Source organism: Elgaria multicarinata, chromosome 5 (assembly GCF_023053635.1).
Source record: "Elgaria multicarinata webbii isolate HBS135686 ecotype San Diego chromosome 5, rElgMul1.1.pri, whole genome shotgun sequence".
In the NCBI taxonomy this organism is placed as follows: domain Eukaryota; kingdom Metazoa; phylum Chordata; class Lepidosauria; order Squamata; family Anguidae; genus Elgaria; species Elgaria multicarinata.
The window spans coordinates 73,279,922-73,302,983 of record NC_086175.1 but is presented as its reverse complement, the minus strand read 5'-3'; the positions used below and the strand labels follow the sequence as shown (position 1 = coordinate 73,302,983).

The 23,062-nt window shown below is 40.5% G+C and overlaps 1 protein-coding gene across 2 annotated transcripts in view; it reads left to right on the top strand.

Annotated features, from left to right (window-relative positions):
• The first annotated feature begins 1,287 nt into the window (after positions 1–1,287).
• The window catches only part of DOP1B (DOP1 leucine zipper like protein B), a 67,091-nt gene continuing 45,316 nt past the window's right edge, over positions 1,288–23,062 (top strand). Inside the window, exons 1-6 of one of the 2 annotated variants that reach the window (XM_063126657.1) lie at positions 1,288–1,379; positions 8,068–8,230; positions 17,272–17,453; positions 18,063–18,233; positions 20,671–20,860; positions 22,292–22,390. In XM_063126657.1, coding sequence (XP_062982727.1) covers positions 8,093–8,230; positions 17,272–17,453; positions 18,063–18,233; positions 20,671–20,860; positions 22,292–22,390 — 780 coding nt within the window. In that variant the 5' untranslated portion in view covers positions 1,288–1,379; positions 8,068–8,092. Of the gene's footprint in view, positions 1,380–1,708; positions 1,755–8,067; positions 8,231–17,271; positions 17,454–18,062; positions 18,234–20,670; positions 20,861–22,291; positions 22,391–23,062 lie in introns of those variants that run through there. The other variant, XM_063126658.1, reaches the window with a different exon arrangement.

The following is a 23,062-nucleotide window of genomic DNA, read 5'->3' as shown; positions in this document are numbered from 1 at the left end:
AGGCACCTGGTGAGGGCCCACAGCCCAGCAGGGACTACTGAGAAATGCCCCTTGGAGTTGCTTTTCCTTTTCACCATTGAAAGCTACTTGTTCACCTGCCTTTTTCTCTGGCCCAGACAATGGTAAGAAAGAGGACCAAGAGAGGCCACTGCCTTCCAAGCAAGCGGTAGCAATCATGAGGACGAGGATGAGGAGCAAGAGCAGCTGGTGACAATGGAAGTGTGAAGACCGATTCACTGAGGGAGGGGGACCATTGAGTGTGTCTTGCCCAAGGGCCCTCCAAAACCTGGCGCTGGAGTACATATAGTACAGCAGTAGGCAGTTGGGTGCTCTCCAGATACTACAATCCCTGCTAGCTCCAGCAGCTAAAATATAAAGAATATATAAAGATCAATAGTCAGCAGTGATGGAGGTTGTAGTCCAAAACATCTGGAGGGCACCAGGGGTTATCTACTCCTGCTATTGTATTTTTCTAAAAGGAGGAGCAGAGCCCAACCACACCATCCAAGAAAAGTGATGGAAGGCTATGCTTACTGAGAAGAGAAGAATGGTAGAACCCGTCTCATCACCCCACTGCATACTGTATGCTCTTCTTGACAGGAGATACCTTGATCACTCTGTAACATGTCATATACATTGATAGTGTTATATAAATAACAAACCATAATTGTTATTTATATGCTCCAGAACTGATCGCCCTTCACAGTGTGCCCTGAGATTGAACCATTTGAGTTCTGGCTCAAACTAAGCTTTACTTTTAATTATACAGATTGATGTTGTTTCCAATCTGACTTCAGCGGTTTAACATCAGGCGTTACCGCAATAAGTTCATCGGAAACAACTTGGCCGCTTTGGCTGCAGCCTATGCCTTCGCCACCAGGTGGAACTTGAGATACGCTCATGCATACGCTATTAGGATGTACCATGTCGCCAGGGAGGGAGGGATGTGTCTTCATGTCTGAACTCCAAACAGACCCACGTCCAAGTCACTGGATCCTTGGTGGTATTGAGAGAAGGGGGATAATGAAGGTGGGTGGAAGTCCTTTGCAGAGAAAATGGATCCATTATCGTCCGCTGTTCGGATCGCCGCGCTTCGAAGTGGTACATTCCCAGCTGGCTGCAGAACGGGAGGAGGGAGAAGAGGAGGGAGTGACACCTCCCCTGGCCCGGACACCATGGTTACGGGATATTCCATTCTCTGCTCCCGCCCGCCTTCCCTGTAGACTCTGGCGCCTGCCTCGGCCCCGCCCAGTTCTGGGACACGTCGTCGCAGCAGGGGAAGAAGCCGCCGCGGGGAAAGCGGCTGCTGCAGTAGCAGCGCCTTCCGTCTGGGTGGGAGCAGCCGTCAGGGCATTCCGCTCGACCTTCCTCCGCAGGTGGTGAGTAGGGAACGTGGAAGGGCAGTTGCTGTTGCTGCCGCATTGAGGGAGCTCAGTCGGCAGCGCCTCCGCCTTGCTCCTCTCCCTGCTCCCTGGGCGGTGACTGCGTGAGAAGGCTGCGGGGCTTGCTGAGGGAGGCAGAGCAGGGGCCCCACTGTCCGGTGAGACGAACCTGCCTCGCGCCTCACCTTCAGGTGCATTTCGGAACATCAAGTGCGAGGGAGAAATAATGCCTTCCCAGCCTTAATGATATGAGCTCTTCTTCCCAACTGTGCCTGGGGAGGAAAAGGTGGACGGATGGGAAAGTGCTGGCTTCCTCCTTCCTCAGCCCCAGATAGATGTCTAAACCTACGCGTGTAATATGTACATGGGTTTGTACGTATGTACGTGCGTATTTCACGGTTTCTGAGATTCTACAGGTTGTCTCCTACCCCAAGGTACTTCTGCAAGCTTCATGTTGTATCAGCTGTTACGTTTTGTGTTGTACCAGCTGTTGTACCATAACATGTAATTTAACATAACATGTTGTACGATCACATAACACATGTGATGTTATTTGTTGTCCAGCTGTTATGTTGATACTGCTGCCTAACAGCTGTTGTGTTTGCCATGTGGGAGCAGCAGCCTGTCAAAGGCCAGGAGAAAAGGCTCTTAACTGCATAATCCAGGCAGTCTCTTTATCCACCTTGTCTTATTTGCACAGCACTGTGTGCCTCTATTGTTTAGTACAGCTGAAACGAAAGTGGGTGGTGGTGGGTAGGAGAGAGAATGTCTTGGCGAGCTGAGAGAAGTTCTGTCAGACCCAGTTAACAGGCTGTCTTGAACTGGTGGACTTCTGCAGGGCAATGCATCACTGCCACATGCTGCAGTCTTTCCTTGTCCATAAGCCAAATGGAGAGAAGATGGCAGTGAGTATTTGGATGAATATTTTATTGTCTACTAATATAAACGTCTCTTGGAGCATCAGTCAAAAACTGTATTATAAAACCAACTGCCAGGTATCTTTTTCCTTAGTTTTATTCTGTGCTGCTTAGAGCCCCTAATAGTTCTGTGTTTCTTGTTTGCTTTCAGATCTGCCACAATTTTATTTATTTGTTATATTAATATCACACCTTTCCTCCAAGAAGCTCAAAGCAGCATACATGATCCTTCTCTCAGTTTTATCCTCACAACAACTCAGTGAGGTGGGTTAGGCTGAGAGTCAGTGACCTGGTTCACGTGACACAGTATCGGGGTGATCATAGAGTCATAGAATAGTAGAGTTGGAAGGGGCCTATAAGGCCATCGAGTCCAACCTCCAACCCCCTCTCAATGCAGAAATCCACCCTAAAGCATACCTGACAGGTGGTTGTCCAGCTGCCTCTTGAATGCCTCTAGTGTGGGAGAGCCCACAACCTCCCTAGGTAACTGGTTCCATTGTCATATTGCTCTAACAGTCAGGATTGGGGGTTGCGCCATGTTGTGCAGACCTGGCAACAATAGGCTCTTTAATGGTTAAACAATTCTCATATAACCCTTTATCAGTAGGAGAGTTAATGGTTTAAAATGGTGGCCGCATGGCCCAGCATACACCATGGCTCATTGTATGTTAAATAATCCATGAGGACTTAGCCATGCTGTGCAAACCAGCCCGGTGACTGGCCCAAAATCACTCAGTGCGCTTCATGGCTGAGTGGGAACTAGAATCTGGATCTCCCAAGTCCCAGTCCAACAGTCTAACTGCTACACCTCACTGGCTCTGTGATGTGACCAACCCCAAGAACACCAAGCATATAGTGGGCTAGAAAAGTTGAATTGTTGGGTTAAACAAAATATGGTTCCTGTGTCTGCAATTGTCATAAGGAAGGAAGAATTCCAGTAGGTGCAGCTTCTTATACCATAGTGTTTTAATCTGATACCAGAAGCTGCAGCTAATGAACATTCTGCGTTCTTTTTTACTGTGTATGGCATAGGAATCATACTGACGTTGTAACCTGGTAATGGGTGAATTGCCAAGCTGCCAGTGAGTATTTAGAACACTAGTAATTAAGATTGTAAATGTTTAGAGATTTCAAAAGACCATCAAGTTCATTTTCAGTGACAGGATATTTATTTACATAAGCAGTCTTTCCTTGAGGCTTGACCTAACCAATATAAGTTTTTTTGTTGAGCACTGGTTTATTTTGTTGTTAAATGTTTTAATGATTTTATTGGAAAGTGATATACAGCTGTGAAATAAATAAAAAAAATCTGGATTAGGAGCAGTTCCCAACATTGTTCTCCACTCTTTTAATATGGAGGTCTATCCATCCAATTGTCTGTCCTCAGAGCAATTCTGCCAGTTTGCTATGAGATGTTTGTAAGAAAATAGTTGTTCACAATTGCCTCAACAGCAGGGATAGGTAGACCTCAGGCTTGTGGGATTTATTTTGTTTTTTTAATAGAAGTCCACCAATCATATCATGGTACAAAAGATATACACATAAATTAGACAATTACTGGTGAATAAGGCTATCAATCATTACCAGTCATGATGACGACTATATATTATCCTCAGTATCAGAGGCAGTATCAAAACATGCTTGTGTTTTGTTTATGGGCTTCCCATAGGCATCTGATTGGCTACTGTGTGAACAGAATGCTGAACTAGATAGGCCTTATTATGTTCTTAAAACATCTGAGCCCGATAATTTATTTTGAGTACCAGAACTGAATGGAGTTCACAGTTCTTCCACATAAAAATCCAGTTTGTGTTTACCCTGAGTTTTCTTTATTTCAGTCATATAATTTAGAGTGGTGGAAGGGTCATTTTATTGATAAAACATTGGTTGTCAGACAACCACTGCAGACAATCTAGTACATAGGCCAGCTGAAGTGCTGCTACATTCCTTCTCAGTCTTCATTCTGGCTTCTAGGAGATCACAAAGATTTCCAAATAGCCTTTGAAGAACCAGTGTTTACTTCATCATTCCTGCCTGTATCCTCTCTTCCTCATCTCTGCCCCTGCCAAGTCTTGAATACTTTTAATTGTGTGTGTGGGAGCGGCCTCTCTGTGTGTGCGCACACTCATTCAGAGATGTACACCTGAACTTCCAGATGCTGAACTCACAGATGCAATCTTAGAAGATAAACATTTTTGTCAGATGCACAAGATGGCTTACAAAATAAAATTTAAAAGCAATCAATTTTAAAATCAGTATATGGTAGCTGTTTTTGGTAAGGGCCTTGACTTCAGAAGACAGACCATGTATGTTCATTCCATCCCTCTTTAAAGCAGTGGGGCAAAACAGATAATGTTATGTCAGTGTGACCAGACTGTTGAACTTGTGTGAGATACACACAGGTTAAAATATCTGCTTGGCGGTGACGTGAATTTCGTGGCTCGGCATAACTGGCTCTCTTTCACCCAAAATTTCCAGATGGTATTGTTATGAGGATATACTAAGTGAAAATAGCAAATATTCCTTGAAATGTATAATATCAAAACTGACTGTGTGAATATGACTCTGCAGTAAGTCTTATTACTCTGCAGTAAGGCAGATATCCAAGCCTTTGGGAAATGCCTGATGTAGCTTTCTAGAAGTGCCCAGTGAGATGATTTTTAATGTATACTCAACTGGTTAGATAATTATACATTGATAAAAATCAGTCCTAGCATTTTATCTCTAGCCTCAGTAAAACAGTAGATCTGAACTAAAACCAAGACAAAGAATTTCAGATAGGTTATATTACAGTAATGAATATAATAGTATATATCACTCTTGAAAGTGTAAAAGAACTTGAAATATTAAATACTGGATGATTTATTACCTTTACCACTTCTGTCTCTACAATGTTCTGAGGTATTATTGTATAATACCACCTTGGGAGGGCTTCTGCCCTGAAAGGCCAGCAAGAAATATTTTAAATAAATAAATACAAATAGTAGTAGTAGTAGTTATTTAAATGTTTATCCTGACTTTCCGCACTAGATGCTCAAGCAATGCTATACAATTACAATATTAAAAATGCACTAATAAAAGCAGTTATATCGAAACAGAATAAACCATTCAAGCAAAATAAAGAGCAGATAAAAGCAGCAGGCCAGCTAAAAAGGATCAAATAGCATAATATAAAACAATTTGTTTATTTATTGCATTTCCATACCACCCAATAACCGAAGCGCTCTGGGCGGTTCACAAAAATTAAAACCATTCAAAGTATAAAACAACAGTATAAAACCATAATATAAAATACAATATAAAAGCACAACCAGGATAATTAGCTTAATAGGCCAAAGATTTACTGGACTAACTGCAGTTTCCAAGCAGAGGGCACATCTCTCCCCAACACAGAGCATTTCATAATAATCCTAAAGAGAATGGAACCTCATTCAAAACAGGGTGGACCACCTATTCCCTGATTTGCCATTCTGCTGATCAAGAAAACCAATGCAAAATGGTGCCCCCAAGTCCCATGCTGGCCAGGCATTCCAGAAAATGATTACAGTTGGTGGTACTAAAAGCCACTGAGAGGTTCAGCAGATAGGTTTATTGACTACTAAAATATATACTTGAAAAAACACATAATGAAGTTGGCCAATATACTTTCATAAAACCTTTGACTAAATAAAAGCATGTTATACTTTCTTAATCTAAGAATGCAGCTCTTGCCGTTTAGATTTGGTTTTGTTTCACCTGAAAGTTAACAATTAACTTCTCAGGCGTGGGCATGTTCCATGACTGTTGGCTCCATGAATTCAAAACATTTCAGTGTAATAATTAGATGTTACTGCAATTATTCTACAAAATAAAATCATAGTGAGATAGGTAATGTGTGCAATTTCTGGAGTTAAGACAGTGGAGTGATATCTTTATTGAACAAACTACTACTTTCTGTACACATGAAAAGGTTTACCTAGAGGTTCATCTGGAACCCATTGAAAGAAATGGCCAAAATACACAATAACTATATATCTAGCCCTGCATGTGGTTCAAACAGTGGTCAACCCAACTACCCACGGGAAACCCACAAGCAGGATGGGAATGCAACAGTGCCTGTTTACACTTCCCTGTGCCTGTTTGCATTCTCTTTCCCTCCTTATTGTTTACTACAACTTTATTAGATTGTAAGCCTATGCGGCAGGGTCTTGCTATTTACTGTGTGGTCTGTGCAGCACCATGTACATCGATGGTGCTATATAAATAAATAATAATAATAAACAGTGTACTTAAAAGGTTGTCACACAGAGGAGGGCCAGGATCTCTTCTCAATCCTCCCAGAGTGCAGGACACGGAATAATGGGCTCAAGTTAAAGGAAGCCAGATTCCAGCTGGACATGAGGAAACTGTTAGAGCAGTACAACAATGGAATCAGTTACCTAGGGAGGTTGTGGGCTCTCCCACACTAGAGGCCTTCAAGAGGCAGCTGGACAGCCATCTGTCAGGTATGCTTTGAGGTGGATTCCTGCATTGAGCAGGGGGTTGGACTCGATGGCCTTGTAGGCCCCTTCCAACCCTGCTGTTCTATGATTCTCCTGCCCCCAAGTTCCTTAGCAGCTAGTGTATATAGGCATACTGCCTCTGATATTGGAGGTAGCAAATAGCCGTCAGGGCTAATAACCTTTGATAGCTCAGCTTTAAAGCTCAGCTAAAAACTTTTCTTTTTCCTAAAGCTTTTAAAACTTGATTTTGTTCTGACTTTATACTGTTAGTTTTACCCTACCCAGTGCCTGTTTACCCTACCCTGTGCCTGTTTGCTTTCTCTTCCCCTCCTTATTGTTTTATTATGATTTTATTAGAATGTAAGCCTATGCGGCAGGGTCTTGCTATTTACTGTTTTACTCTGTTTTACTCTGTACAGCACCATGTACATTGATGGTGCTATATAAATAAATAATAATAATAATAATAGCCTTCTCCTCTATGTACCCACTTTAAAGCCATCCAAATTGGTGGCCATCACTACATCTTGTGGAAGTGAATTCCATAGTTTAATCATGCACTGTGTGAAGAAGTAGTTCCTTTTAATTGTCCTGAATCTCCCACCAGTCAGCTCCCTGGGTTCTAATGTTATGGAAGTGTGAGAAAAATGTCTCCCTATCCACTTTCTCCACACCATGCATAATTTTATACACCTCTATCATGTCTCCCCTTACTTGCCTTTTTTAATAAGTTAAACAATCCCAGATTTTATAACTATTTATTTATTTATTACATTTACTATTTACATTTTTATACCGCCTAATAGCCGAAGCTATTTCTCATAGGGGATTTGCCCCAGGCCCTTGTTCATTTTAGTTTCCCTTTTTTTGTCCTTTTGCCTGGTCTACAAAATCATTTTTTAGGTGTGGTGACCTATTCTAAGTGTGGTCACACCACAGATTTGTATAAGGGCAGTATGATATTGGCAGTTTTATTTTCAATTCCTATCCTAATTATATCTAACATGGAGTTAGTCTTTCATTGCAACCGTGCACTGGGTTGACATTTTCATAGATTATGAGTAGTGAACTACAGCTCCAAAGCATTAATACTGCAACTTTTTTGTAGAGGTCAACTTTTTATGCAGCATCTCAAAATAGTATATTTCTTAATGTTGACTTTATGTTTACTGCTTCTCATTAGGGATGTTTGCATATAGTTTTAACCAAAAAACCAGTTCAATATGTCAAATGTCATTGAGATACTTATCACAGTTTTATTCATTTGTTTTTGTTTTACTTCCCCAGAAGATTTTGGCAATGAAAATTTAAAATGGACCCTGAGGAGCAGGAGTTGCTTGGTGATTATAGATACAGAAACTATACTTCAGCAATTGATAAAGCTTTGAGGAACTTTGAATCTTCAAGTGAATGGGCAGATCTTATATCTTCTCTTGGTAAACTTAACAAGGTACCATATCTGTTTTGTTTTTAATTATTTAGAAATCAAGTCTGTACCGTATCTATCACCTACAATATAGGTCTATAATTAACATATTCTGACAGGCTTTTGATGAGCAGATATTGACCCCGTTCAGACAACACACTAAGCCACGGTGGTTAAGCATTTTGAGCTAAACATTATGGCTTAGCATGTCATGTCATGTGAACCATGACTTAGCATGCCGTGTGAACCATTCCTAGCCATGGTGGCTACATAACCACAGTTTAAACACACCCGCTAACCATTTGCTGCAAAAGGTTTAGCAGCCTAACTATGGCTTAGCATGTTCTCTGAGCAGGTCCTGTGGATGGTATAAAACATGAAAAGAAAATTAATGGAAAATGCAACATCTGATAAGCTAGATGAAGTATGAAAATACTAAAAAATTCCAAAAAGTTTTTTTAAAAAAAGGTTAATAAGGATCTATAGTAAGTTTCTTAGTATAAAAATTGTTGCTGCTAATATATTGAAAGAGTACTCTATGGTTAGTTAGCTGCCAAATGTTATTTTTCTATGCACAGCAGCAGGATCTTACTGGTGTTCCTTGGGCTGGAACAATGTCATCCTTTTGTGCTGGTTCTTTCAGGTGGAACAGATGGTTATCTCTTTAACAATATCTTGGTGGTTGAAGAATGAGTGATAGAAAAATAGATCTTTTAAAATAATGAATTATACTTTTAAATCCAGCTTTAAGAAGTTATTTCCATGCAGAAGAGAGAACATGAAAATAAAAGCTGTAGATTCATCTGAGTAGAATGTAGTAAGATCTTCAGCATTACAGAAAAACCAGCAACTCACTGATCTTACACCTACCAGGAAACATACCACCAGCTGTCTATCCTGTGTCATCAGATTGTGTGTCTTAGTTACCTAAATTTAGTCCCCAAAGCAGAAGTGGAGCTAGAAAATAAAACAGGCATGTGGCAGGGAGAATCTTTTTTGTTTGTAACACATTGTAGTTTCAATGTCACCTTTTTGGATGTACTGTTAAACTGTGGGAAATGCTCCCTCAAGAACTATAATTGGCTCTCAATGTTTTGGCTGTTAGAAAGGGTGTGAAGATGCATGTTTTTAATCTATTCTTTTAAATTATGTCATTTTAATGTTCTAATGTTTACTGGTTTTAATGTTCTTATTTTTAGTGTTTTAAATTGCTTGATGGTGTGTGTGTGTGTGTGTGTGTGTTTAGCAAATAAGATGGTATATAATTGTTAATAATAAAATAAATTAGCTACTTCCAAAATCATTCAGATGCAAATGAATTTGGTCTGGTAGGTACCTTTTGAAATGTTTTGTGTCCTCTTTATCTCTGGGAGGTCTAGTTTTTTTAAAAAAAAACTTTTTGCGGTAGTTTTTGTGTTGCATTTCTTGTACTTTCGTCTGTAGAAAACAGTAACAACAAAGAATGGCTGGTCAGAGCTTCATGTGTGTTTCCACAAAAGTCCTATTAAACATAAAGAAAAAATTAAAGTGTTCCTAATCAAAAGTTAACCTTATTGTGGTCTGTAAGAGAAATGGGTTATACAAATCTTGGAGAGTCTTTCAGATAATCAAATGCAAAGAGATTTTCCCTTTTGTGATTAAATTGAATGCTGCTGTCTTCCTACCTCAGTGAGCAATAGGGGCTATAGACATTTGACTTGCTAGTTAAAGAACTTTGCTCTAATCTATAGGTTGTGAAATATGCTGCAACATAGGAATTAGTTTCCAGAACGCAGCTTTTGTTTTCTATCAGCTCATCTGCTGCAGTTTCTTTTATTCCCTTAATCTTCTTAGGCTGTGTTCAGTCTAGCACGCTTGCCGCATTTCATTTCAGTGTTGTCATTTGCTATCCCGGAATAAATTGTGTTTTCCATTACATGTATATTTCCTCCCACTAGAATTGGAAGGTTTACGTTTTCTTTTATTTATTAATATGTGAGTAGAGACCGTACAGAACATGGTGTTGAAGGAATTGTTAGCTCTTCCAGTAGGGGTTCCCGCTGCCTTATTAAAAATGGAGGTGGATTTGCCCTCCTTCAAGTCAAGAATCCACAAGAGTATTATACTTTATGGGAAAAAGTTAATGACTCTAGATGAAAATAACTTAGCTAAACAATGTTTCAATGAACAGTTGAAAAAGGGTGGATGGGCACATAACTGGTTAACTTTGTCCCAGCTCTATGCCAAGGAGGTGCAGGAACTGCTAGTTAATAACAAAAGGAGTATTGGAGATAGAATCTATGAGGCTGATGCCCAAGGAAACGCAATAGCTAGTCAATTACAGGCCTTCTCTCCATGGTTTAGTCTTATTAAGAAAGAACAGTACTTTTCACAATATTTGCTTGACCTATCGTTTCCTGCCCTAAGAAAGGCCTTTACTGCCCTTCGTTTTCAGACAATGCCCTCTGCTTTCTTGGAGGGGAAGTATAAAAAAGTCCCCCATGCCCAGCGGATCTGTTTTTGTGGCTCGGGGGATATCGAAGACCTAGCACATTATCTTCTGCGTTGCCCTCTGTACAAAGAAATCAGGGAGTGTTTTCTAAAGGAACTATTGTTAGCAAGAGCGGGTTGGCACACTAGAGACATTATCTGTGATCTGCTGGTGGACCATAGTAAAGCAATCACAATTAAGGTAGCAAAGTTTGCCGCTGCAGCCCAAAAAATTAGAAATAACTTTCTTAACAAAGTCTGTGTAGATTGTAAGGGGGACCATTTGATTTAATAGTTTTGTATAAACTATCATCAGAGATCCCACCTATCTGATAGTGCCAGATATTGACTGCCAGCATTTTAGGTTATAATGTAATCACTGAAATTATCCTTGTGACTTTGGCATGTATGTCATCATCGTGATAGCAAAGGGTGGGTGCTGCAGATAAATGGAGCACCCCTAGAGTGACCCACTGACTGACTCCTTGGTTGAGAAAGGATTGTACCTCAAATATTTTGAATATTTTAAATAATGTGTGTTGCTATATGTGAGCAATTCTGTATTTTGTAATGGTCTTTGTACTACAAACAAATAAACTATTCATTCATTCAATTAATATGTGTGGATATGTGCCATGTGTGTGCAATTATACTTATAGATCCTCCCACACTAACAAACTGGATTCACTTTTTCTAGAAAAGTGCAGATGAGCCAGAGACCCTTCAGGTGGGGTTGTAATTAGGCAGGTTTTATTTCTGTTAAAGGAAATTAACATACAGGGTTAACAAGAAAGCTAGATGAATGGGTGCTGTGGTAAAATAGCAACATTTAACACACATATATACTGGGAAATGTTACACAAAGAGTGACAGATTGAAAGATGCAGTCTGGATTGCACAACCTCCTCTGTAACTTCCTCCTTGTATGAATAGCAGCGGCAGCAGATAGTAAAAAAATATATAACCTGCTAATCTGAAGGCACTCTTCGAGAGAAATCTTATGCGTCCTAGACTGCATCTGGGCGGACATAGGATCCTTTGGTTTCTTGGAACTGAGGTCGGAACCAGGGCTCTGACTTCAGAGCCCAGAAACTGCTCTCCCTGTCCCGTTGTACCTGCCACAGTTTTCTCCGTGCCACCGGCAGCTCTGCGCTTGGAGGGCAAAGAGAGCAAAAGGGGGCAGTCCCAGGGGCAGGGAGGAGAGCAGACACCAGAAGTTCTTTCACTTCTCTAAATATGACACCAGTTAAACAAATAGTGCTGTTGTAATCCAAATTAATATAATGGGAGGAATAAAAATGTACCCTGTTCCTTTTGAAAATAGGAAATTGTGGGTTGTATTGGTTAGTTGTCGTTGATTATGGCATTGTTATATTGTTCAACATCCCTTGAGAGGCTCTGTCATTTTGTCTGTTGTGAGTGGAGTTTGCTGGATGTAGATAAAGCCACGCCAATGTCTGAACAGCATTTTCATTGTTTATGTAAGGGACTACTAAGAAATACTGTGTTGTCACTGATAATGATAGCCAGCATTTAGTAGCCTCTTTAGATTTGTACAGAGCTGGTAATAAAACCCAGTCATTTCTGTAGTATTCCTCTGATGTGCTAATGACAAAAGATTGCACGAGGCTGCTATTTATGCAAGGCAGTAGCAGAAATAGGTGTAGGCTGAACAGTAAATACAGTTTTTGTAATATTGAATGTTTCCAGCTTAAAGAAATGTTTCTTCCAACTTCTTCCAAAGCAGTTACTGATGAGCAGTAACCATCCACGACTCAGATATGTTGGATCTGAAAATTAAACTATAACAGGTGGTTTTGCATTATACTCTGAGAGTTTCTGCCTTTTGCCTTTGGGCTGAAGCTTGTCTGTGATGCTGATTGAAATGGCCACAGGTCAGTTTCACTTAGCAGTAATTCCAAGGACAGGACTTCACATGGATATAGTAAAGAGTAAACAATATATAGTTGGTGGAAGGAGGAAAGGGTGAGAAGGGAATGAGTTGCGAAGGTAGTAGAGGGTGAGTGAAGGGAGGAAAAATTGTGATTGGCTGATGAGAGAGCTGGGTAAACAGAGGTAAAAGAAGTTTAGAGGGGATAATAGTATGAAGAAGGGAAGATAAACCGAGACAAATACCCTCTTCAGCTCTTGGCAGGTCTCCATGTACGACATACTTGCTGTACTGGAGCATTTAAGCTGCAGTGTAATACAAATCTGTGAGTTGTTTAAGAGCAAACAAGCTTAAGATCAGACTTCAAGAGAGTGAAACCTGCACATTGTAAGTGAGGAAGGGGAGCATTTTGTGCTTTCCATGATGTGTTTATTTTTATGCAGGAAAGGCATCCCCTCCTCTGTGCTTGCCATCTGCAGTTTTTATAAGTAGTAGCATAAATTAAATACATGTTTTCTTTAACTTGGGCAGTAATTTTTTTAATCAACTGAAGAGGTGTCCCCAAATAAATGTCAATCCAATTGATTAAACCTTGCAGCCCTGATTTGTTGTTGATTAAATCTTGCAACCCTGCTAAAGCATAGGCCTCTCTTTCTGTTTTGCCACCTCCAGTATGAGTTTTTGTATAAGCCAGTTCCTGGTGTGTGTTTTTAAAGCTTTCTATAAAAGTTCTACAATTGCATTCCTGCCTGCTCTTTACAAAAGCCCTATATATGCTGACTCTATTGTGAGAATTGTCGCATGTTCTTTCTGATTTTTAGCAGACAAGCATTTAAAGAGCTTTAGCCCTGAATGACAATTATGTTACACAGCAAATACATGTAACTGAGATTTGTCTCACCTTTTCATCAAATCCAGGTGAGGCAGTTGATGTTCTATGTGACGAGGCTCAGTAATACACTAGAACTAGATGAAGGCCAATATATTGGGCCTCAGTCCAGATAAGACAGAGATATAAGCCTGATTCAGTCATTGTTGAAAAGTGCTGAAATACATCATGGAAGCAGGAACAGGGCTATGTTCAGTAGCCTGTCCCATGACATCATGTAATCGCATAACCCTCCTCACAGGAAGGCATGCACAGCTACAGTGCAAAGACCTGCAGCAAGGATACCTTTGTGCATACAGCTGTATGCTAGGCTTCCATTTGATTTGGAACCCTGCACAGTTGGGGTACAATCAGCTTATTCGGACCGAGACAGGCTTGCTATAGTGACCAATGCTCTAGTAACCTCTTATTTAGATTATTGCAATGAAATTGTCCAGCAACTTCATCTATCTCAAAATAAGGCAGCAATGTTATTAACTAGAACTTGGTGGTGTGATCCTATTATGTCAATGCTTGTCAAGTCCATTTCTAGGTCCAATTCAAGGCTTGGGATCAGCTAACCTGAAGGATCACTTCCTGCCACAAATATCTGCCCAGACCTTGAGATAATCTTTTCAAAACCCTTCTTAAGGTGCTCCTGCCAAATGAAGTGCATTGGGAGGCTATGAAAGAGAAGCAGAGGGCCTTTTCGTGGTAGCACCCCGGTTGTGGAATGCACTCCTGAGTTCCCATATTGTAGTCCTTTTGGTAACAGGTAAAAAGCTCTTTCCCCCCCCACACGTTTCAGTCTTAAATTCTTTTACTGTTGTTTTTTCTATTAGATCTTTGGGTATTCTTGGAGTTCTAAGAACTATTTTGATGTTTCTGTGAACTTCGTTGTATTGATTTTATTTCTGCTGGTCGCTTTATGCCATATTAGATATTATGATTCTGTGATCTTGTTTTGTATTTGTTCTTATTTTTACCGGAAGCTGCCAGGAAATTTGGGTTATTAGTTGGCATATAAATATTGTAAGTTTTTGAGGAATGGCAGGGGGAAGGGATTGCTTAATTTCTCCTCTCTCACCCCACTAACAACAACAATAAAGGGTGATTTGCACTTTGACTAGTTCGAGCCTTCCTTCCGCAGATGAAATTACTCTGGAGTTAGAAAGCATCAACACAAAGAGAATTGTTTTTGGAGAATATGCTTTTACTTTGAAATAGGCACTGGAATGTAATCTATTTACCCAGAGCATCTCTACTGGTTTTACATTAATGCAGTGGGCAGCACAGGAAATTAAGTGTAATTATAATATGAGGCATGCACTTCTCACATCTGTGCCAAACAAATTAGCTGTAGTTTAGAACTCCTCGGTTTAAACTTGTACTCTTAATTTTCTTTCATGCTTTTGTCTGCTGTATTTTTAATAGGTTTATTTCTTGTCTTCTGATTTCTCAGCTGCAGGTAATAAATCACACGCTAAGCTTCTGAAATGTTCTATTAGTATTGCTGACAGTGACTGGTCTTAATTAGATCTAATGGCATTAACGGAAATGACAAGAGGATACTGTGGATTATACAGTTGACAGTCTTGACTCTGTAGTAGAATTTGCCCAGACTCAACTGTTATGGTGGTGATGAACAATGTATATACCTGACTTCTTTAGAACATAATTCATTTGTAAAACTTGAACTGAGAACATGTACTTCAAGTCCCCCTTGTATAATTGTTGCTGAAACAATTTGCTGTAACTGTGAGGTACTCTATACTTGGTACAGATTGTTACCTGCTAATTTGATACTTGGGTGTGACAAAGGCATAGTTTGCCCCCATCCAATTTTGCCTTTAGCACAGCACACTCGCAAATCAGCATTTCAATACGAGTACCATATCCTCTTAATCTGCAGTTTACAGTTGGAAGCAGGGTTAGCTGTATTGTTTGCTGTCTCCTGGTTTGTTTTTAAATCTACCAAAATGTGCAGTACAGCATCAAAGTCAGTGCCTGAGTTCTTCCTGCAAGGGCTGGAAAATGTTCCATTTTGTTTGGCAATCAACTGTTAATTGTTCTTTTAAAAAAACATGTATTTCCTTCTCTTGCATGGATGTCCTAATGATCTCCCATCCTGATTACTAAGTAGGTCCACACACCCTTAAGTGCACATAAACCTGATCGTGCCAGACAGTTTAGTGGACCATGTAGTCTTAATTTGTATAAAAACAGCAAAGTCTTGTGGCATATAAATAACCAATTGTTTTGTGGTATAGGTTTTCATGGGTTAGGGCCCACTTCGTCAGATGCTTGAAGTGGAGATCTAATTGGGAAAGTAAAGGTTAAATACATATATACACCCTCAAGGAAGAAAAATGATTGTCCTCCAACCACCCCTAAATGACTCCTAAAAGTCAAGCAATGCAAGATGGAGCTGTAGGTGTTGGTCAGCAATATGTAGATCTCTGTTTTATCTATTAGACTAAATATTGTTTGCATTATCACCCTTAAACTTTGTTAAGCTTGCGTTGGTCTTAGCAGGACAGAATGGTATTTATCAAAGGTGTGTCATTCACTGTCACATTTTTGCCTTTACATGGTAGTCCTGCCACAGACAGAATATGTATAGCTGCTTTAATTTGCATTTAATTTTACTATAAAATGTTAATTTGCTGTAAAATGTAGAATTCATCATCAAGGGTATGGTGGGGTGGCTAGACAGAGGTGCAAAGTATTTGTTAAGGGTGTGTGAATTGCTCTGGTTATTTTGCTAAAGTAAACTGACCAAAGTCCAAATCACTGCAGCTTAATTTGTAAACCACAATGCAAAATAATATTTCATAGGTTTAATACTTGAAATTTCACTCAAGCAAAGTTATCTCTTGGATTTAAACTTGTTAAATTAAAAATGATTTTGATTTTTTTCTAATTATCTTCATTTGTACACAGTGGTACTGTAGTTGATTGTATATGTGCCAAAGCTTTATAACAGTGGCTTTCAAACTTGCATAAAACCTGAACAAATGTCCTCTCTGAATATGTGTATGCTCATACAGACGATCAAAGATACACGTAAGGGACCTTTTAATATCAGTTGCACTGTGTCTAGGCAGATTTGTTCCAATAAACGCACACATACAAGTCTGTTTCAAAACAGTGCCATTGGTTTTATGAACAGAAATCAGTGTATAAAATAAGCAGTCCAAAGCGTATTAAAAAAACCCATAGAGCAAAATAGATAAGATACCCATCTGTATAGACAAGTAATAATTTGGCTGTGTAAAATGACAATCACAAATCAGCCATTTTAAATTTTGTTTAGTGAATGTGATACTTATCACCAAACAAGAGGTCATTACTGAATGGATTATTCCTTGTCTGGTGCTTCTATGTGGCCCCTACCCTCACAGAAAAAGAAAACAGCAGGGTTCCCCCCCCCCCCGTTCTGTACACACAATTGTGTTACTTGATAATGTTTCTCATTAAATTTTGTTTCATTTACTCCCAGGTAAGTGTGTGGTGGATTGCAGTCCTCTGATACAGCAGTTCTTTCTGTTGAGATTAATTTGCTGAAAAGTTTATTATTTTTAAGGTTGCTGATCTTGTAATTGGTTTTGAGTGATGGGCCAGGATTTAATAGTATAATGATGTTGCATCTTAATTTATGGGTGCTATTAAGATATTCCTAGGTATTTGGGAAGAGTTTTTATAATAGATCTCTAGAATTCAACAATGTATCAAATTCTCAAAAGTGTAGTTCTGTTAAATAAATACTTTGCTTCAATTTGTTTGCTGACTGAAGTTGGTGTAAGTTATAATATTTAATTCCCACCATGTTTATAGGCTCTTCAGAGTAATTTGAAGTACTCCCTTTTACCAAGACGTCTCATTATCAGCAAAAGATTGTCTCAGTGTTTACATCCAGCATTACCTAGTGGAGTGCATCTAAAAGCACTAGAGACGTATGAAATAATATTTAAAATTATTGGGACAAAATGGCTTGCAAAGGACTTATTTCTGTACAGGTAAGATTTCTCTTTTTTAAAAAAAAAAAAAAAAGTCTAACATTTAACTGATGCTGCAGTCTTAAACATACTCACCTGGAATTAAACTGTAATACTCCCAATACCTGGGACTATTAAACTCAATGGGATTTACATAAGGTGGACTGCGGCTACATTTGCACATCATGCTAAATATTAGCAGTACAAGGATGAGCTGCAGTACTCATTGGGCTTGCATGCTCTTCTCCCTCCCTGTTCTGCAGCTGTGAGGAGGAGACCAAAAGTTTCCACTTCTGTTTTAGATTAAACACAGTTCAGCCCTATGTCTGAACCCAAATCTGAAGTTACAATTAACTATGGTTTGATGAAACAAACCAACTTAGTGAACTATAGTTAAGTTAACCATGGTTTTTTCTAGACTTGCATGTTATAACAAATCATGGTTAACCTAAAATGGAAGCGGAAACATCCTAACTCTTCATGGCTACATTGGAGGGGAGAACACACGAGCCCAAGGTTCACTGCAGCTCCGCCTCAGACTAAACTGTGGTTTGGTGGTTTGGTATTACATGCGAGAACAGCCATCAATGCTTCCCGTTAAAAAGACAACTTCTGTCTTTCCCTCCCCAGCTCTGGCTTGTTTCCCTTGCTGGCAAATGCAGCAATGTCAGTGAGGCCTGTTCTTCTTGGTCTGTACGAGAAGTATTTTCTCCCGCTCCAGAAGTCCCTCCTGCCAAGTCTTCAAGCCTTCTTAATTGGACTTCTGCCTGGATTGGAGGAAGGGTCAGACATCTATGACAGGTAGGTATCTCCTGCTTTTAGAAGAACTTAAATTGTTTTTTAACACTTTCCTATCTAGTAAGAACCCCCCACTTCCAAAAGTTCCTCATTGGTGTAATGTTGGGGTTGGATTTGTCTTTCCAAAGTCTTTAATAGTATAGGGGAAGATTAGCTCTTGAAAATAACCCATAAAGGGCAGATATTGTTTTTTGTATTACAGGGAACACAGTCGTGTTCCCTGTAGTTAAGGATGCTTAGTAAAAAGAGCTTTCCACCATGTTAAAAGCAGTTACTGGAGGGTGGGTCATTCTAGCATTCTAAAATGAAAAATATTTCACCAATCTTTCTGAAACGGAGTACTGCCAGAAAGAAATGCTGGTTTTACATACCCTGCGTGTTTCAGGAAGATTGCTGAAATATTGAGGGCTGGATGGCAGTTCAAAGGACAAAAGGGGGGAAGCATCTCTGTTTCAAACTGATCAGAAATGCTTCCGGGTTGGCGACCATTTTTTTGCGCACTAATAACGCCAAATTGGAAACCTCCCCATGCAATCCATTAGTAGGATTGATTTGCCCTATCCTCCCCATTGATGGAATGGCCTTTTTTCAAAAGACCATTCCATCATTTTTAATTTATATTTTAAAATCCGCATGTTTCCCTATGGGGAGTCTGATAAGCTAACGCATGCACGTCAGCGTCAAATTCCCCGGAGGGAGGGGGGGAGAAGGGAGAGCACGGCCTGCACTCATCCCCAACAGATCAGGTAAGTGGGGGGGGGCTTGCCTGGAGCCACCGCTCATGCGGCGGCGAGCCCAGCCGGGATGTGAGGGGGCGAGTGGGGGGGCTTGCCTGGGGCCGCCACTGCCGTCGCAGTTCATGCGGCGGCAGCGGTGGGCCCAGGCCGTGGGGGGCAGTGACTTACCTCCTCCTCCGACGGCTGGCCCAGGTTTAAATGGAGCCCCCGGCTCCACCAGAAGCTGGCCCCACAGTTCGTGCAGCAGCGGCTCCAGGTAAGGAGCCAGGCAGGAGGGGGGTTGCCTGGAGCTTCTGCAGTTTGTGCAGCGGTGGCGGCAGGTCCAGGTAAGGGGCCAGGCGGGAGGGGGGGTTCTTACCTGCTCCGTCATTGCCTGGCCCAGGCTTGAATAGAGCCCCTGGGTCCACCCAGAAGCAAGGCTGCAGTTGTGGCCTTGCTTCCAGGTGCACCAGGGCGCTCAGTTCAAGCCCGGGCCCAGCAACGACAGAGCAGGTAAGTGGGGTGGGGTAGGGTTGGGGCTTGCCTGGAGCCACCGCCCTATGTTCCCCATCCTGCTGTCCCAGCATTCCTGACCATGGGACATACTGACTTGCAATGATGGGAGTTGTAGTCCAACACCTTTGGAGGGCACCAGGTTGGGGAAGGGCTGCTCTAAACAAAAAAATAAGTAGGTGGCTCTAAGTTGTTCGTCATCAGTTTTCCACAACCCCACAGTCACCTCTGCATATCCTATTCTCCATCCTGTCCTCATGGTTTATCTGCTTTGGGAGAATGAGAATTTCACTGGTACTTTCTGCCTCCTTAGGGAGGATGTGGCGTTAAGGCTGGTGAGCCTTAACTCCCAATTTTCCCACTTTTTGGTGCTTGGTGGAAAAGGGTACATCCTTGACGTTGTTTTATAAACCATAGGTTTTTTGTTTATTGAATTGACATAATAATTCAGCATGAATTATGTGGCTGCAGTATTATAAGTGCAAATAATCGGGTGCTCCCAGGTACAAACTAGAAGGAAACTTTCTCTAGAAATAGCCCTGCACCAAAAGGCATCTAGGAACAGGACTCATTTCAGGTCAGTATATACAAGCTTTCTGAATGAAGTCCTTTTTAATTTAAAAATCAAATACTCTGCCTTATTTTTAAAAAGTGAACTTAAAATAATAAAAGATTGTTCCATATATAAAAGCCTATGCATCAACCCATGTAAAGCAAGGTTCATGGTGGAGCAGCATTAATATAGCAAATCAGGAATTCAAGTGATAAGCAAAAACAGCAATTTAAAGCTGCAATCAAAAGGGAACAGCATTAACATCACATAACCCTAACCCATACACACACACACACACACACACACACACGCACTCAACATCTTCTTAAACAACCATGTTTTAACCAAGTAAAGTGCAGCGACTTGACAAATCTCACCAGAAAGGCTATTCTACAAGGTAGATGTCCCCGTTGAGCAACCCTTGCTCCTCAAACAGCTGAGGTATCTGGAAAAAGACCTCAGATGGTTATAGGAGCATGCAGGAAGGGAACATATGGAAGAAGACAGGTCCTAAGTTATTTAAGCCTTTAAATATTAAAACCAGCACCTTTATGGGAGCCTGGAAGGCCATTGGGAACCAATGTAGATCACATTAAATAGGTGTAGTATGTTCTCAATGCCTAGCTCTATTCCACTTAATTTCATTTCCTTTTTACAGAACAGATGCATTGCTTGTGAAGCTGTCCCTAGTGATTGGAAAGGAAGTGTTCTATTCAGCACTGTGGGGAAGTGTCCTAGTTAGCCCTTCTATAAGACTACCTGCATCCCTTTTTGGTGTTAGTCATATCAACAGAGAATTATCTGGAAAACAGCAGAAGTACATGCTGGGTACTGATCCTAAGTTCACGGTAGGTTACACAGCTGGTAACGTGGTTCTTTTGCATGTGTTTGTAAATAAACAGTGGCAGAAACATGGGCAAACAACAGATTTAATCATAAACTCAGGGACAGTAATATTGCCAACTTCTTGTTTTCTCCTTTTTTTCTGACAGTGTTGGTCAACAGCAATAAATCTGTATGCAGTGGGGGCCACATGAAATGTAGCATGGGGGGAGGTGAACTCTGGTGGTAATCCTCCCCCCTATTGATTGCTTTGGCAAGAGGCCTTGCCATCCTTTTGCTGACATGCCCCACTGAAAGTAAGGAGAATCTTGCAAACTGTAAAAACAGGAAATGTAAATAAAATTAGTAGAATATCAATCAAAATAATGGCCCAATCTGCCCAGTACTATTGGGGTTCTGTACAAATGTCCCATACAACTCAAGGCTGGCAGCAAGAGACTACATACTAATGTGCACCTTACATCACTTGTTTCAGGGAATGAACGGCCAAGCCTTCGCGTAACATGGGGCGCTCAGAGTGCAACCACTTTCATATAGCGAACTGTAATCACAGAATGGGCTCTAGGGAGACAGGCTGAAATGTTCTTTAGTCCTTTGTCCTTGTGTGAAGAAAATAGTTGTTCCTCTAGAGTGGAAGAGATGCTTTGTATTGTCATTTTTGTGCACTGTAGGTCTACGCTCTCGGAAGCTTACCAGTAGTAGCATCCGAAGCTAACTGTGTAACTTGTGACCCTTTAGATGTTTTGGCCTTCAACTCCTATCAGTCCCAGCCACCATAGCCGGTGAAGATGGTGAGAATTTGTAGGCCAAAATATCTGGAGGACCTCAAGTTGTCCACTCCCATGTTAAGTATTTAACTATGCTCCTTTCCAGTGCAGGGGCTCCAACACATACCTTGAGCTGCAGTGTACTTAGGAACACAAATTAAGTAGATTAAGTTTTGATTAGGAATAAATTTTAAAAACAACAATAACAACAACTACCCTAGATTACAAGAACTTGACCTCTCCTCCACTTAACTGTGTACTGTTGTTGTTTTAAAAAAGAACTGTCAACACTTTGTCACTTTGTATTTGTTACTTAATTATTTAATTTAGTGGTTATGTGTTTGTAACCCCTCTTGTTTGGACATAGTTATTACAAGACTAAAATTGTGAACAAATGTCCTTAAAGAACACCATGCTGTCATGTCTTGAATTAATTTTTTCTTCATTTGGATAGCACCTTAGCACCTAGACAATGTTCTGACTGGAGACAGAGATTGCTAATATACAACTATTAGATTTTCTGTTTCCCACTAGAGTAAACGTAAAGGCATGGAACCGTCAAATTTTCTAAGCAAGAGCAATAAATTGGCCTATTGTAGGGTGACAGATTGACTTTGTGGCTTCATTGTAGCATCAAATGTAATTCTGCTATTTTTACTCTTGTTACAGATCAAAGCTTTTTGTGTGTCAATGCTGGATTCGAATGTTCTTGTACAAAGAAACACTTTGGAAGTGGTGCTCTTCTTCTTTCCATTTTATTCATCTTTGGTAAGCAGGTGACCTCAGTTTAATTATTTGCGTTTTGATCCTAAGGCTTGCTACATTGACAAATAAATGCTAGGAAAAGATGACATTTCAGTTTAGCACCACAACACATGTTGAAGTGTCATTGCAGGAATGCTTTTTTTTAAATTGAGAAAGCAGTTGTTTATAGCATATCACTAATGAATCCTAGGCAGTTTACCCCTACGTATGTATACCTGTCAGTGAGTAAGAGTAACAGTGAGTAACAAATCAGCCTGTACTCTACTTTCCGAATGCTGTTTTGAAGGGTTGAAAGAACCAAAAGGCACCCCATGCCTCCACCAACTCTTTGCTCCCAGGTCTATTTATGTAGTCCAGTCCACAGTGGTACTACAAGTAGAGAGAAGGCTCTTAGACAGCTGGAGCTATTTGCTCCAGGGTCTGAATAATCCAAGCCACATTCTCCAGAAGAAGCCAGCATTTCTGCCAGTCTAGTAAGAGAGAGGAAGGAATTGCTACCTGACTCCAAATATGCCCATGGTTAGAGACTGAGAAACATCTATTCATTGAGTCATTACATAGAAACTTATTGGACATAGAATTTTGCTCAGTGTTGACTCATAAGCACTCACAGGCAATTTTATGTGCTGAGTGGACCTCATGGGCATGTACAGTGATCATTTGCAGGAAATCATA